This window comes from Mustela putorius, unplaced genomic scaffold (assembly GCF_011764305.1).
Source record: "Mustela putorius furo isolate JIRA1106 unplaced genomic scaffold, ASM1176430v1.1 tig00003834_pilon_pilon_pilon, whole genome shotgun sequence".
Classification (NCBI taxonomy): domain Eukaryota; kingdom Metazoa; phylum Chordata; class Mammalia; order Carnivora; family Mustelidae; genus Mustela; species Mustela putorius.
Genome location: NW_025421987.1, coordinates 59,270,320 through 59,287,932, shown reverse-complemented (window position 1 = coordinate 59,287,932; position 17,613 = coordinate 59,270,320). Strand labels below are relative to the sequence as shown.

Sequence of the window (17,613 nt, the reverse complement as noted above, 5' to 3'; positions counted from 1 at the left end):
TATGTAATTTTTTCTTCTGATATCAGTGAGCTCCTAAATTTTCATGTTAAGTATCTATAATTATAAAGGAGAGTTGGCTGTGGTTTTATGGAAACAAATCACCCACTTCACCTGTGAAAATACCCAGCTGCTTCCTCGCATCTTCAAAGCCTCCTAGTTGTTTTCTAGGAAGCCACACAGGTAGAGAGTTCAGAACACGATTATGTAAAGATAGATAGGATCTTTCATTTGGATTCTTTGATTTAGGCTTTCATAAAAGCAAAGAGACCTGAACTGTAAAGTTTTACAGACATCTCTTTGTTAGACTCTAGGAGAGAATATACCTAAAGGAACAAATATCCTACTGGAAATATATATATATATATATATATATATATATATATTTATATATTTTTATATTTTTATATATAATATATATTTATATATTTATATATATAATATATATATAATATATCAGAGTAGTCTGATTACAGAAAAAAACTTTGGCTTTCTTAAACACAAGCATTGCCTTTTCTCAGAAGAGCTCAAAAATAGGGGAAAAGGATTCGAAAAAGTAAAGTATAAACTTTATAATATATATATATATTTATATATATATTATATATATATATATATATATATATATTATATATTATATATATATTTATATATATATTATATATTATATATATTTATATATATATTATATATTATATATATATATATATATATATATATATTATATATATATATATATATATTTATATATTATATATATTTATATATATATTATATATTATATATATATATATATATATTATATATATATATATATATATATATATATATATATATATTTATATATAATATATATATATATATATATATATATATATATATTATATATATATATATATATATATATATATATATATATATATATATATTATATATATTTATATATATATTATATATATATATATATTTATATATAATATATAATATATATATAAATATATATATATATTATAAAGTTTATACTTTACTTTTTCGAATCCTTTTCCCCTATTTTTGAGCTCTTCTGAGAAAAGGCAATGCTTGTGTTTAAGAAAGCCAAAGTTTTTTTCTGTAATCAGACTACTCTGATATATTATATATATTTATATATAATATATAATAATATAAATATATATATAAATATATATATATATAAAAATAGCAGTTTATAGTCAGTTTATAGTCTTATTGTCAGCTCAGGGCTCCAATGCCTTATCTGAGTGTCGAATGTAAATTGCTTGATCACATTTTTGCAAAAGAGGATGTACTGTGCATACCTTATGTGAAGCCAATAAGTACCATAGAGGAGTTCTTAACCTCAGTTTTAAGTTAACAGAATGTGGTTAGATTTACAAATTATGTCTGCATTATTGCAGTAAATAAACATTTTATGTTAGCATTCATGAACACCAGATCACTAACTCTCAAGAGGCTTACACAAGATCACAGACAGGTTCAGCACATTTTTCCTGAGCATCTTTTGGAAATACAGCCCTCATGTTGTAGGTGTTGGGCACCTGTCAGTAAACAAAACACAAAAATCTTTGCCTTCGTGAAGTTTGCACACTAATGGGAGAAGAGAAGGATAAATTTGTGTAAGTACTAGGGAATGATAAGTGCTGAAGGGAAAAAAAGGACAGAGAGGGGACCACAATTGGTTAAGCGACGGACTCTTGATTTTGGCTCAGGTCATGATCTCAGGGCCCTGGGATTTAGCCTCAGGTGGGCTTTGAGCTCAGTGAGGAGTCTGCTTAAGAATTCTCTCCCTCTCTCTCTCTGCCCCTCCCTCCACTTGTACACATGTGCACCCTTTCTCTCTAAAATAAAAATAAATGAATCTTTGTAGAAGGGAGGGAAGAAGTGTAGAAAGTGTGTGTGTGTGTATGTGTGGGCACGTGTGTGTGGGGACACATATATGTACCATGTGAAGAGTTTATGAAACTTTAGATACCATGGCCAAGAATGGTCTCATGGAGTAGATAATGTAAGAGCAAATACCTGAAAGTAGTGAAGGGTTAGCCATGTGGCTGTCTGGGGAAGAACATTCTAGGCAGAGGCCACAGCAAGTGCAAGCTCAGAAGCAGGTCTTGAGGTTCCCCTGCATTACCTGCATTATTCTGCTTCCATTAGAAGCAGAATGGGAGGCAGGACCCTCACATGGGGTTTCTTATCCCTCCTGGTCTGCTGTTACTTCTTAAATCTTTTTTTTTTTTTTAAGGTTTTATTTATTTATTTGAGAGAGAGAAAGAGAGAGGGAGGGAGGGAGAGAGAATCTGAAGGACTGTGTGCTGAGTGCAGAGCCTGAATCAGGGCTCAATCCCACGACCGGGAGACCACAACCTGAGCCAGAAACAAGAGTTGGAGGCTTGACCGACTGAGCCACCCAGGTGCCCCTGCTGTTACTTCTAACTAAGAGATTCAAACCACACTGAAAGTTTTTTGCTTGTGTAATAAATTCTCTCTGTTGTTGAATCAATTAAATCCTTTAAGCTTCTGCCTCATATGATTTTGAGGCATCAGCTGTAGAGACAATCTGGCCCATGATATATAAGGCCCATGGAAAAGCCACTGTGTTGTTCAGTGACTCAAGAATCACATGGCTCACATTAAAAAAACAAAACAAAACAAAACAATAAAAACCCCACAAAAAACCAAAAAACAAACAAACACCCTAACACAAACACAAAAAATGAAATCTTGCCATTTGCAATGACATGGATGGAACTAGAGGGTATTATACTATGTGAAATAAGTCAATCAGAGAAAGACAATTATCATATGACCTCTCTGATATGAGGAATTTGAGAGGCAGGGCGTCGTGGAGGGTAGGGAGGGAAAAAAAATGAAACAAGAGGGGATTGGCAGGGAGATAAACCTTAAGAGACTCTTAATCTCAAGAAACAAACAGGGTTGCTGGAGGGGAGGGGTGGGAAGGATCGGGTGGCTGGGTGATGGACATTGGGGAGGGTATGTGCTATGGTGAGTGCTGTGAATTGTGTAAGACTGATGCTTCACAGACCTGTACCCCTGAAGCAAATAATACATTATATGTTTAAAAAAACAAAAACCACATGGCTCAAAGACACGGGGGACAGTTTCCTTTCAACCACAGTACAGTTATCTAACCGATTTGATTCAGTGAGGCCAACACGCCATTATTCATCTTTACGGGGTCCTCTAATGTCAGTGTGACTTACGGACTTTGCACCCCTGTATTTCGACTTCAGTGATTTTTTTCTTCTTCACTGAGTTATTTGCTGTCTTTGTTCTTGTGCCTTGTGAATCTATATTCAGCCAGCTTCTTAGGTACAAATATTAGCTCTCCACCTCGTACGTGACGCTTATCCCATAAACAGTAAGCCTTCGGACCAGTTTTATATGAGCCCTTATCCAGGAACACATAACAACTGTTTCACACCCTGTAAAGAACTAAGAACCATGCCTGACACATGATTTGTGCTCAATACATATTAGATATTGTTAGTAATAAGAATAGCAGAAGCAGCATGATTATTGCTGATGTGAGCCCGGAGCTGGTCCTTAAGCATTGGGTGTTCTCAGGGAGCTAAAGGAGCAGACAGGAGATAGTAGAGGACCAGGAGTACATGCACAGACTTGAGCCACTGAGAAGCTGTTCCTTAGCCCAAGACCTTAAGATACCAGGCTTGGAAAGGCCCTCAAAAGGGTGGCTTGTATATTATCCTTCCAGTCTCCAGATTTCAGCCTAGGGGCAGGGAAAGATGCATTTGGGGATGGTGAGCTCTTCTAGTGATTTGTTTAGTTTTGTTTTAAAGTAAAGGTCCTCCGCGTTGGCTGCACATTGGAATGACAGGGGAGCTTTCAAAAATCCCAACACCCAGGTCCCAACCCAGAGATTCCCACATAATTGGTCTGGGGCGGGGTTTGGGATTTTGGAACACTCCCCAGTGGTTCCAGTGGGCTGCGGCAATAGAATGTCACTGTTCAAACAGCCCTGTTCCTGCCGTTTCCCAGGCTGGAGAGGTAGCCCGGGTTCTGGCTCTCTGCTTTTCCAGTCATTCTCAGATTTCACTCTGGGGAAAAAAACAGGAATGTGTTTGTGTGAGTTACCTCTTTTGGGCGGACATTCCTAGATCACATTGACCTCTTAGAAACAGGAATTAGGAACCCCGAGGTCTTCTTGGGTGGAAACTACTCCCAACCATGTTAAAGGACTGCAAGGGCTGCTTCCTGCATACGCACCCCCCCCACCCCCACCCCGCAGCAACATCCTTCCACCGCTGGCTCAGGGAACAAAAGAGCAAGATGCGGAGGGCTTTCAGCCATGGTCCCTGCCGCAGCTGCACACTGGCCGACAGGCCTCAGGGTTAAGTGCTGTCTTAGCTTGCTTTCAGCCACACTCCCGGGTTCCAGGACCAAAGGATAACACGCAAATGAAACCTCAGCCATGCATCTATTTGTTCTCCACGGCTGCTAATTTTCTGGTGCTGTACATCAGAGAGAAGAGAAAGATCAACAGGCAGTAATACCATTCCTTCAGCAACACCGAGGGTTTGGAGGGTGTGAAGTGAATAACCAGAGCCTTTGTATGAAGCCGTCATTATTTCCCACGCTGGTCGGCCAGTCAGGCTTTGTGTGTGCAGCCTTGCTTTGCTGCCTGTGAATGTGCCTGGGCGTAGCGGCCACAGTTCGTCTCCTCACCGTCTCTGACTTGTGTGACCCTGGGCCACGGAAGGGAACTGAGGTTTATCTGGGGCCCTCTCGGTGACCTGGGCATGGTGGGTGCTCTCACATGCCTTCCTTTATGGTTCTCCTGACGGATGTGGCCCCTGTTAGGACTCTGGGTCACTTGAGCCCGTGTGTTGGGAGACGGACATCTAGAATTCTCTTCCTTCTGCACTTAAGTGAGACCTGCTCTTTCCCACAGAGGGATTGTGGGGATAGATTTCCCAGATGCCCTTCTAGGTTGTCCAAACATAAGCCTGCTCATGCTTAATTTGACTCAAGAATTTATCTTTATCTTTTTTTTTTTTAAAGATTTTATTTATTTGACAGACAGAGATTACAAGTAGGCAGAGAGACAGGCAGAGAGAGGAGGAAGCAGGCTCCCCGCTGAGCAGAGAGCCCGATGTGGGGCTCGATCCCAGGACCCCGGGATCATGACTTGAGCCGAAGGCAGAGGCTTTAACCCACTGAGCCACCCAGGCACCCCAAGAATTTATCTTTTTCTGTAACCACATTAGAAGGATGGCTGCGGCATTATATGAAGAAATAGACCAAGAATCTTGAACCGGAAGTCTTGGATTCAAGTCCTTATTCAGCCACTTCCTAGGCATGTGTGTTTGGAAAAGTTTTGAATCTTTCTGCCTCTGTATCATGACTGAATTTGGCTAACCCTAGTGGCTGCCTTCAAGGGTACTAGGCAGCTCAAATGAAGTATCATTATATGACTGTGTTTTGTAAAACCTTAGTGTGCTTTACAGCTTTAGCTGCTTTTTCTATATTTTCCTGGGCTTTTTTCTCCACATGCATATGGTCACTGGTGCTTACTGCTACTGTTTGTTTTCTCCACATTTTCCCTCCTGTTGGAATGCTGTCACTCTCCTCTCTGCGATATATTCAACTCTTATTCATTGTAGAACATTGATGTGTGTCCCCCAGAAGATATGTTCAAGCCCTACCCTCTGGTACGTAGGAATGTGACCTTCTTTGGAACAGGAGCCTCTAGATGTTATTAAGTTAGGGCTTGGAGAAGAGATCATCCTGGATTAACGAAGTGGGCCTTAAAAATCCAATGACGAGTAGTTTTCTTCCTAACAAAAGGAGACACAGCAGAAGCCGGGGACACGCAGAAGGAGGCCACATGAAGACAGAGGCAGAAACTGGAGTTAGGCTGACAAGCCAAGGAACGGGAGGAGCTCCCATAAACTGGAAGAAGCAAGGGAGCGTCTTTTCCTACAGGAGGGAGTCTAGATCTGCTGATGTGTTGATTTCATGCTTCAGGCCTCTCAGACCGCAAGGGAATACATTTCTGTTGTTTAAAGCGACCAGATTTGTGGTAACTTGTTACAGCAGCCACAGGAAATGAATGTACTCATCTTTTAAGGCTTGGCAAGGTTTCCGCTGCTCTTGGAAGTCTTTGCCACCTTCCCAAGGCTGGAGGAGGTGCCCCTCCTCTGTCTGGCTGTGATCTTCCTGGTGCTGTCACTTGCACCTGCTTGTGTAGTTGGCTGTTCGTGTGTCCGTCTTCTCTGTGATGCTGAGGGTTCTGTGACAGGGTGGTTGTGTTTTAGTCTTGTTTCTCTCCCGGCATACAGCAGGCAGCTCAGTTTGTTGTGTGCAAAATGAAGTTTGCTCTCCAACTCTCCTCTGTGTTAAATCCCTCCCCAGCACACTGGCCTAGGCTCTCGTGCTGGTGGTGGGAACCAGTGTGTCTGGCTTTTCCTCTCTAGGCCCCTGTCCTCTTTCTGCACAGGCTGCCAGGTTAATACTATTTCTAAAACACTATACTCAGACACTTAGCTACCCAGAGGTTCTCAGCAGCTCCCTACCTCTTGCCTTCATGTCCTTCTGCTATCTGGCCTTAGGGTACCTTTCCAACTTTATCGGCCAGTCCCCTCCTCCATGCGACTTGTGCTCTAGAAAACCTTTGCAGGAGCTATGGGTGACAGGGAAGCCCCTCTCCATCGCTCTTGCAGAACCCCAGGCCTTCCCCCTCTTCTTGGGGGACCTCTTGGTCACTGGGGCAGGAAGGCCGTGCTCCTTCTCAGGCAGGTGCATCGGCCATCCATGGTTCCTTGGACCTCTTTAGCATCTCTGCCATCCAGCAGGTCAACTCCATCTTTGCACCTCCTGCAAGACCTGAAGGCCTGCAGTGAAGTGAGGTGCCTTGTTCATTGGATTTACCAAAGACATTCGTGCATGTGATTTTAATACCGGGAAAGTCAGCAACCTATTCCTGATGTATTTATTTCCCCCAGATTTCCCTTATGTTGTTTATATGGCTTTTCCTTTATCAGATTCTGTGAAAATAGAAGGCATTACCAGAAAACTGTCTGGCTCTAAATATAATGACCTCTTAGTAACGAATGTGTCAGTGGAAAACAGGCCTTAAACTTTTGGTGAGGAATGTAGGAGGAGGTCCTCGTGGAGGAGGACCGGTTTCCTACCCTGTGGCTGGGCTGGCCTCTGGCAGGTGGCTGAAGAACTAAGGATGAGTGTTGGATGTAGACAGACATGAAAGGAGCTGAGGAGCCTGGGGATGCTGGGGTCGGGCAGAGCAGGGTGGCTGAAAAGCCATGCTAAGAAAGACGTCAAGGAAAACCCTGTCCCTGGATCACCTAAAAATTGCCTAAGTTGTCATTTGGACACGAGCATAACATTTGAAATTATTTGTGATCTTAAAGTCATTTTAATGATGAATCAGGGCACAGGTCAGTCGTGAGTTCCCTTTAATTATACTTCGGGATCAGAGGTAGGAAAGCACTTTTATCTCAGAATAATCCTCAATTCCAGAGATTCCCATTGCATTCTTTTCCCCTCAGTAAAGGAGGTGATTTTTTTTTTTTTAAATAGCATATTTTTTTTCCCTCAAATTTACCTGTGCAGATACAGAAAACTTAGTTTTTAAGACTCTCCTTTACTTTCCCTCTATTAAAAGTGCAGTGTAGCATGATGGGAAGGATTGGATTCCGCCTCAGCTTCTTACTAGTTTCATAACCTTGAGCAACTTTATTTCTCTGAGCATCAGTTTCCACGTCTCTGAAATGAAAATGATAAGACCTTGTAAGGTTCTCAAGGGTTGAATATAATCATAGTAATCTGTATTTGGGGGGAAGTGTGTATGGAGGGGGGAGGACCAAAATGGCATATTGTGCTTAACTTCTTACAGGTAGTTGAAAGCTAATCAAATTATAGAAGCAATGTTGGCTTGAATGAGGATTGTGTTCTCATTCTGTGTTTCTTAAGGGAAATAATTTTCATTGCTTAATTCTTTGCAGAATAATGGGACCACTGAGCATCAGGTGGAATCTTTCATAAGGAAAAAACTGGAGTCACTGTTAAAAGAATCCCAAATTCGAGACAAAGAAGATCCGGATAGTTTCACAGTGAGGGCTCTGCTAAAGGCCACGCATGAAGGCTTAAATGCACACCTGAAACAGGTACCCAGTTCCCTCTTGTACTTGTCCTTCGATAGGAAAAAGGAAAGGACCTCATGCTCTGTTTCTGATCATTTGTCGTTGGTGAAATTCTCTAGTTTCTTCCATTTCTCTCCTCCTATTGCTCAAGAAATGAAAATCTCGCATTGCAAAATGATGGGAGAAATTGTTGAAAGTAGATGGACAGAGGCAGAAGTCCCTCAAATATGCTTCACTGGGACCCTCAGGACAGTGGCTCACCTGTTCTGTGCCTGTTCAGCTGAGGGTCGAGTCCACCACGTGCGGCACCCCCTCTTTCCTCCCCAGCCTGTCGTCCTCCGTGCTGCTCTGACTGGACCTCCTGAGCGTGTCTTCCATCCATCCACTTCTCCTGGCCATGGCTGGGTCCTCATCCAGGCCAACGCCAACTGTCACCTGGACCTTTCTTGCCCTCCTTCAATCTGACCTCCATTCTGAAATTAGCATGATGTTTTCAAAATGTAAATCTGATCAGGCCACTCTACTGCTGAAAATTGTGCAGTAGCTTCGTGTTATGAATGGGATAAATTATAAACTCTTTAACCAGGCTTTCAAGGACCTATGTCATTGCATTCTTGTCTACCTCTCAGATCTTCTCCTTTTCCCTGTCACACTGCTTCCCACAGTTGTCCCACCAACCATGGCTGTCTGTACGTCATGGTCTTCCTCACATTCTTTTCCCTCTGCCCAGAACACTCCATTGCTACCTCTGCTCTTGCTAATGCCTACTTAGTCTTAAATTCCAGCCTCAGTCCGATGCCCCAGATGAGTCCTGCCTTGACCTGGGATTAGGTTAGTTATCCCTTTATATTGTCCATGGTAGCCTGTGACAGCTTCTCTTTTCTGAAGGTTTTTTTTTTAACACATATGCAATAATTTGCTAAATATCTGACTTCTCAACTTGATTATAGATTCCTTGAAGACAAGAACCGTGCCAGTCTTAATAACCGTCATTTTTCTGACTTGTTATAGTGCCTGGGCCTTAGTACAACTTTCATAAGAGGTTGCTGAATGAACGAATGATTTGGGCTCCAGCTGAGATTTTAACTCTGCTTTCTAATAGAAGTATCAGAAATGGTTAAGGACAAAGGAGGGTGGGTTTATTGATATTAACATTGCAGGGCAACAGGGGCATTTATTCTGGCCTAGAGGAAATCCAGGCAGTCACTGGCTCTAATAACTGACTTCCCTGGTACTGCCGCCTCTCCTCCAGGACTCAGGGATCCCCAGGCAGAAGGGGAACCACATGGGGTGACCACGCTTGAATCGAAGTGACAACTGAGCATTGGTGGTTACTTTCTAGAGTTTGTGCTGAGCTCTGGTTGGCCAGCTTCGCTCATACACCCACCCCTAACCTAATCACCGTGAGTACATGTCCTGCTGGAATGATAACTTGCCAAGGGTATAGGATAATATTGGCTTGTTAATCCCAGAGAATTTACCACTGGAAGTGGTGCCAAGGTCAGCCACTCTGATGCTGCACATTAGGCAGAAGGGAATGCAACTGAAATGTAGATTACAGTAGTAGTACAGTAGTACTACCCTTACCATTGATCATACAATTCTGAATTTTCTAAAAGATTTTTATAAATAGAAACTGCTTCCTCTTCACCCTCCCCTTCCAGCCACTTAGTTTTAGCCACACGAATGTCTGTAAAATTGGTTAGCTCACTCGGTTAGCTCACCTTGATGTCTGCTTCTTATTCTTCGTGAACTCTCATTGGCTAACCCGGGCCAGTCACTTCCCCTGATGCTTCTGGAGAAGTCTCTGCTGCATCCTAGATCATTCCAATTGGACAGGCCATGGCAGGTCTTGCAGATTTGGGAGAAACAAACTAAACCCATCCTTTTTTTGCTATTCATGGAAGAAATCCCAGTGACAATTACCTTCTCAGGTAAGATGGTAAGGGATTTCAAATTTCCAACGTGTGCTGGAACAAAACTCATTCCCCTTTTTCTTATTTTTTACTTTCCATTCAATCTGGGTGACTACAAGAATGCATTAGACTTCTAAAGTGGAAACTGTGACTTTAATAAACTGGGCTATAAAGCATTAAGTTTTTTTTTAAATTAATTATTTTTATTAACATATAATGTATTATTTGCCCCAGGGGTACAGGTCTGTGATTCATCAGTCTTACATGCATCACAGCACTCACCATAGCACATACCCTCCCCAATGTCCCTCACCCAGCCACCCTATCCCTACGTCTACACCCCCAAGCAACCCTCAGTTTGTGAGTCTCCTATGGTTTGTCTCCCGATCCCATCTTATTTCATTTTCTCCTTCCTTACCCTCCAAACCCCCCCACCTGTCTCTCAAATTCCTCATATCAGTGAGATCATATGATAGTTGTCTTTCTCTGATTGACTTATATTGCTTAGCATAATACCCTCTGGTTCCACCCACATTGTTGCAAATGGCAAGATTTCATTTCTTTGATGGCTGCATAGTATTCCATTGTATGAGCATTGAGGTTTTTAAACACTGCTGTTAGTTTTTAAAATGTGGTTTTGGGCTCAGTGAGCAAGGACAAGTTACTGTTGAGATGAGTCCATCTGTGTTGGATACACATGCGTATTGAGAGCCATGGCTGAGGCTGGGCCGTGTGGTCTAGGCAGTGCATCACCCCAGCTTCCTTCTTGCTGGATTGTCATCTAGCCATGCAACACTGCATTCTCCTTGTGCTCTTTTCCCCCTGGAAGGGATTGGAATAAAAGAAAAATGAAGTGCTCATCCTTCAGGCTCAAAGAACATAGTAGACACAAGAAAGATGCCTGTCCTTTGGAGTTCTTAAATCTCCTTTTTTTTTTTTTTTAAGATTTTATTTATTTATTTGACAGAGATCACAAGTAGGCAGAGAGGCAGGCAGAGAGAGAAGGGGAAGCAGGCTCCCTGCCAAGCAGAGAGCCCGATGTGGGGCTCGATCCCAGGACCCTGGGGACCATGACCTGAGCCGAAGGCAGAGGCTTAACCCACTGAGCCACGTAGGTGCCCCCACCCTTTTTTTAAATTATCATAGCACTGGCCACTGTCTGGATGGCCATAATTATTCCCTAAGGGGACTTTTCCTGCTCCTGTGCTCTCCCACCCACTCCAATTTCTCATTTATCTCACGACTGTAGTCATATTTCAGAAACAGGCCTCTGGTAATGCCATTTTTCTTGTTTTTTTAAACCACTCAAAGTCTCCTCAGAGTGTGGAGGATAATGTCCACCTTCCAGGATATAGCCCATAGGACTTTTTCCCCAGGCCCTGGCCCCGGTGCTGACTTGTCCACCGATGCGCATGCGTACAAGTCCACACCCACCCTACTTCCTTTGTCTCCTGGCAGGTGCCATGTTCTTAGCACTCAGCTTTTGTGTTTGCTCCTCCCTTGGCCACCATGCACTTCCTCCTTCTCATGTCACTTAGAAAAGGTCTACCCTTCTTCCGGCTTCAGCTTTTGCTTATCTCCGTGGAAGTCCTCCTTGATCCTCAGGTCTGGTAGGTCTGGTAGGTGGCCTTCCCATGCCATCCTGCCATGCCCTGCACTTTCTCCATCAGAATCTCATTACAGTGTGTTACATTTGTGTCCACCCTTAGGTTACAAGCCCAGGGAGGACAGAGTCTGCATCTCTTTTGCTTGCTGTTCCCTTGTATACATGCCAAGTTCCTAGCAGTGTCCGATCTGTGGACTCAATAAAAAAATGTGGTACCGATGCTCAGGGAGAGGTCATGTTGGAGATAGGTATTTGTGGGGATTACCCTTCTACATAAAGAGGTCATGTGAGATGGGAGAAGTTGGGGGAGAGCAAGCCAGAGAGACGATTTAGAGCTAGGTACCACCCCTGCTTTATCACCACCTAGCTTTGTGACTTTGAGCATATTATCTAACTTCACTGTACTTCAATTTTTCTTATTTGTAAAATGGGATTTTAACCCTACTTCTCTTTGAGGGTGGTTTATACTAAATGAGAATATATGTAATGCACTTAACATAATCTGTGGGGTGTAGGAGGTGCCTACAAAATAGCATGACTATGCACTTCACCTTGCACAGGACAGCCCTACTTCATACCTATTGTCCCAGTGTAATTGTTAAAAGTGCCTATTTCACTCTTAAAAGAGTTTGTTTTGGACAATAAATGACATGGTCCCCTGACTGGTAGGAGGGCTATTCGAAATAGAAAGGAACGCAGAGGTTAAGTGATCCATTCCTCTCCCATTTCACAGGTAACAAAACGGGTCAAGAGAAGGCAACCAATGGACAAAGGACATTTAGCTATTTGGTCTCAGAACTGGGTCTTCTAACTTAGAAAGCAGTGTTACTTCTATGACCATATCTGGCTATCTTCTTAGCTCCAGGGTTTTTGAACAGTTAACATTCAGCTTCAGTAGATCTTCCAAGGCAGTCAATAGACATTAACCAGTCAAATGAAATTACCTTGTAAACCCCCCCTACTCCTGCAGCATTTTCCGAACTGTCTCTTTCCCCAGTCAGTTCTTAACCTTATCCTCTTCCCACCCCCAATCACATCTTTGATTAGTCTCTATGGCTAGACATCAGTGCCTCCCTGGCATTTTGATTTTAAGTAGTTTTGCTCACCCAATTTATTCCATTTATGTGCTTATCTCTGCTTCTTCTCTGTTTAGCCAGAAGGCCCAGGAGGATGGGGCCTGCTGATCTCTCCTTATACTGTGTCCTTAGCCCTGAACCAGCTAATACATATTTTTAGGGATGACCATCGAGGAGGAGTCCAAACCCCTTTGGTGGTGTGGGCTTTCTTTCCCCTAATGAGAGATGGGCTTGGGTGAGGAGATCTCTAGCCTGGAAAACTAACCCACAGGAGGAAAATATCAGAGGCTGCAATGCCTCTTCTAGATGCCTACCACGCAGGGAATTAATTTCAACAAACAGATAAGCTCTGCTGTGGTTTACTTAAATAAACAAAAACAGTCTTATTACCTAATAGATGTATTTGGGTTTTATTTTTTTAGTCAACAGAATTGGCTCTTAAAGACTTTGAGCCATTTTTCAAAATCAAAATCTATTTTAATGAAAGGTGATTATCCCCACTCAGCGCATTCAGAAGAATATCTCTTGTGCTGTAGAGAGTCTTGTGACCAGGCACTGGAGGGACCGGTACAGCTGGACATTTCTAAGAGGCCCTTGACACCAGTTTGGGAAGGGGTTGGTGGTTACTGTCTCCTGGTTGGTACCCACACTTCTCCAGTCCATTGTCTCCCTCTCTTGAGATAGACTCCACAACTTTTGGGATAGTGAAGGTATGGGACAGGAGGAAATGAATGGGACCTGCTTGTTCTACCTAAGGCAAGGAGGGGTCCCCTGCCATTCCACCAGAACTAAAGCAAAAACAAAAGCGAGGAAGAGAAATAGTCATATTGTGTTTTATTTACTCAGCATCCAGATGTGAAGGAAAATGGAAAGAGATCACATGGACGATCCCTCATGACCAACTTTGGAAAACATAAGGTATGAATTAAGAGTGACAAGGGTGCATAGTCCAATTAATTTAAAAAGACTGTAAAGTAGTAGGACAATATCATAACCTTGGAATAACAGAAGATTTCTTAAATAGGACTTCAGAAAAGAGAAAGATTGATAAGCTACTTTAAAATTGAAGAACTTCTTAAGAAATTCTTTTTATTATTACTTGATAAGTAGGCTGCATACTCAAAAAGAGTATTTTTGATACCCAAATCCAAGGACTTATATCCTGAATATATGAAGACTTCTTATAATCAATACAAAAATACCATAATTTTTTTAAATTATTAATTTGAGAGAGAGAATGCATGCACAAGTGGAATGAGGGGTGGAGGAAGAGGATGAAGCAGACTCTCAGTCCCACGACCCATGAGATCATGACCCGAGCCAAAACCAAGAGTCAGATGCTTACCTGACTGAGCCACCGAGGAGCCCCCATAGTTTTTCCTAAAGGGGCAAAAGACTTAAGTGGCCTCTTACAAAACAAGATTTCCAAATGGCTAGTGTGGTAAAGGTACTGAGCCTTACCAATCCCCTGGGAAATGCAAATTAAATGATGATGAGATTTTACATATACCCATATATATACCCGTCACAAGAGCAGACATAAAACGATTGACAGCACCAAGGGTTAGTGAGGATGCTGAGCAACTTGAACTTTATTCACTTCTAATGGGAGTATGCATTTGTGCAACTATTTCTCAGTATCCATTAAAGCTGTATTATGCACCATGTCTTATCAGTTCTGTTGTTGTGTTTCAGCCTCATGACGTACACCTAATATTTACAGTGGCATTAGTTGTAATAGTACAAATAGGAAACTGTTCAAACATCTGTCAACAATAGAACAAATGAAAATTGTGGTGTGTTTACATAAGAGAATATTTTTCAGCAAGGAAAATGACAAAACAACAACTGCATACAGTAATATCTTTATAAACATGACATTGAGCAAAAGAAGCCAGACCCAAGATAGTACATGCAGTTTGGTATGATTTAGATGAAGTTTAAAAATAGGCAAAAAAGATCTAAGAGGTGTAAGTCAGGATAGTAGTTACCTTTGGAGAGGAGGTAAGGAAGCTTTCTGAATGGAAGATCAGAAAGCTTTTGGGCACCAATACTTCATTTCCTCCTTTGGGTGGTATCATTTTGTGACTTTGGAAAGTCATTGGGCTTCAGATTGTTACATTTTTCTAAATGTATGCTATGCTTAAATAAAAAGGTAAAACTATGTTATACCTTTTATTGAAAAGGTATAACATAGTATATAAGAAATCAGTTATTGGGTGGTAAACTTTATGCATGAAGCTTCTGTAAGGCCATTTCTTGTACTTTAAGGAATGTTGTAGCTGGAGTTTCTTGCTCCATCAATAGGATAATTTATTAAAAGTCTGGGCAAAGTAGTCATTATACTAAAAAACTGAAAACAACCAAAATGTTCACCCATAAAGTCTTCTTCAGTCCATAATTCATTTGCATAATGTACAATTAGGCAGCCATTGAAAGATGAAGAAATACTTTAGCTACAATAGAATTAAAATTTATTAGAACTCAAATCATAAGAGTGAATGTCCACAAGACTGTTGATGGGTTATTTTAATAAATATGAAGAGTATTTATTTTGAAAGTCAATATTCTGTGGCTTACAGAATGACTTTACAACCATCATCTCATTTAATCATCACAACAATAATCCTTTATAAAATAGCTGTCATTGTCCTTTCCTTTTAAAAAAACACAATAGGAAGCTAGAGAGGTTGGCCAACTTGCCCACTTGGTGGGAGGCCAGGCTGGAACATGAGATCATCAGATGCTAGTGTTTGCACACTATGCACCCTGAGGTTCTCAAAACATCAGTAACACCAGAGAAGGTTCTAGACTTTATTTGGCACCTTACTGTCAGTGCAGCAGACTTGAGTGTGTTTATGCCAGCAGTTTGGTTTGGTGTTTTACTTGTTAAGTAAGAGAAAATCTGGAGGGTGATGTGGTCCTATGATTAACACAAGGGTGGTCTCCCTTTTCCTTTCTAAGCCACAGCCTTCAGAGGTCAAGGGTGCTCTCCAAAGATCTTATCTTTGCTTGTGGAAGCTGGTTTTTTTGATGGCAGGTTTTTTGCAATTACAGGATCCCTTCCCATTATTTGTTTTTTTATGTTATGTATTGCCAAACAGTGGGGTTATCTCTAATGTGCTGGGATAAAACTGCATCATTCCAAAATGTCTTTATTTCTGACAGCCTTTAGTCCTGCAGCCTTTCAGCCTGAACCCTGTGGGTAATAATTTTTATTCTGTTGGTAGAAATTAAAACGGGTCAACATCTCAAAAGTGCAGTTTGACTTAGACAGTTATTTGAGCACACGCTAATCAAAAGCAAGAAAAAGTTATTCATTAAAAAATTACTACTTGTCTTTTTTATCAAATATATCTTTTATAAGTCAGCAGGAATAGTGAGTTTCCTAAGTAAAAGAACATTTTATCCTCTTACAGTCATTTGAATAGATATTATAACTATGACTCTTCTGCTCTTGGAGACCTTCAATGAATGACTAAATCATCTTTCTAAAACCTACATCTTTTGTAGCTTAAAAGTCCATTTTAAGCAAAAAACCCTCAGGTTTGCCTTAATATTAAATATAATTATGATCGTAGACATGCTTTTTATTAATGGTAAGTCAAGCTGCAATATTTGGCTAATTTGTTTTCTTCCAAGTAATTGTCCTTTTTGCATATATTACAATGCCCAGTCCATTCTCTAGATGTTGCAGGTGTGCCTGATGCAGTGAGTTTGTTGTTCAGTTTACTGTGATTTTCCAGCAGAAAACCACAAAATCACGGTCTAAGTCGTATAGTACTGATGACGAGGAGGACACACAGCAGAATCCTGGCAAGGAGACCAGCCAGCTGTACAGGTGAGACTGTACCTCGGTGTTTCCTGCTTAGACTCCTGGGGCCTCTTCAGTCCCATCAGCTTCGCTGTTTTAGTTGTATGTGTCTAGAGAAGTGGATCACAAGGTCAAGTGCTCAGTGCAGCAGGACGTGGATCACATTGTCAAGTGCTCAGTGCAGCAGGACGTGGGAAGATGAACTGGGTGTGAGATAATAACACAAGGAGGGGACCTACACTGCGCCTGGCCCACAGGGAGCTCTTGCTAAGCGCTGGCTGTGGCAGTGGTCAGGGAAGAGGTCTCTTCGGAGAAGAGAGAGGGGCCACAGGAGCTAGTCCGGGGGGGCTCTTCTAGGAGACTGAAGGGGCTGATGGATGAAGAGCACATGCGCAAAGCTAGATATCTGAGGTAGCCAGACATAAGGCTCTTGTTCCTGTGCCGCTGACATGGGATGAGTTAGGCTTCTCATATGTTTCTAGTTCTTAGGGTCATTGTGAGGATTAAAGGAATTAAATTATTTAGGCTGATAAGCCCTCTTCCAATTAACTAAGCACTCAAAAATATTAGCTGCTGTTTTCTTTATTATTGCCAATAGAATTTGAGATGATAAGATGATTTTCTGGCAGCTCGTGTACACTGTAAAGTCACAGGGGAATGTAAATTATATCATAGATAAGTGCACACGTGCACAAACACACACACACACACACACCCTGTGTGCCTTTATTGAAAGACTGAAGTTAAATGAAATTAGAAGCATAGAGAAGTCTTGTAGGAATGGACATTTAGTGCTCAATTAAATTTTATATTTAGCTTCACTTCAACAGAATATCCATACATAAAAGTAACTAGTAAGGACAAAGAGGATGTATGAGGTTCCTGCCCTTAGGATACAGAAAATTGAATCTGTAGTTACAGTAAAGGATGTAAGAGAAGTGGGATCACCTCCCAGGAGACCTCTGCTGTGAATGTTCTTGAATAGAAGTCCAGGTTCCCCTCCTGCCAAAGTTGAGGAGCTGCCTGATGAACTCCGCTTCTGTTACTT

General features: G+C 41.6%; 1 protein-coding gene across 7 annotated transcripts in view; it reads left to right on the top strand.

Annotated features, from left to right (window-relative positions):
* The window catches only part of PLCH1 (phospholipase C eta 1), a 217,284-nt gene that overhangs the window by 180,721 nt on the left and 18,950 nt on the right, over positions 1-17,613 (top strand). For 5 of the 7 annotated variants that reach the window (XM_013057739.2, XM_013057741.2, XM_013057738.2 and 2 more), the window contains 3 exons: positions 8,016-8,177; positions 13,598-13,669; positions 16,498-16,592. In XM_013057739.2, the coding sequence (XP_012913193.2) occupies positions 8,016-8,177; positions 13,598-13,669; positions 16,498-16,592 (329 nt within the window). The remainder of the gene's footprint in view (positions 1-8,015; positions 8,178-13,597; positions 13,670-16,497; positions 16,593-17,613) is intronic. The other 2 variants (XM_045088543.1, XM_013057748.2) reach the window with 1 other exon arrangement.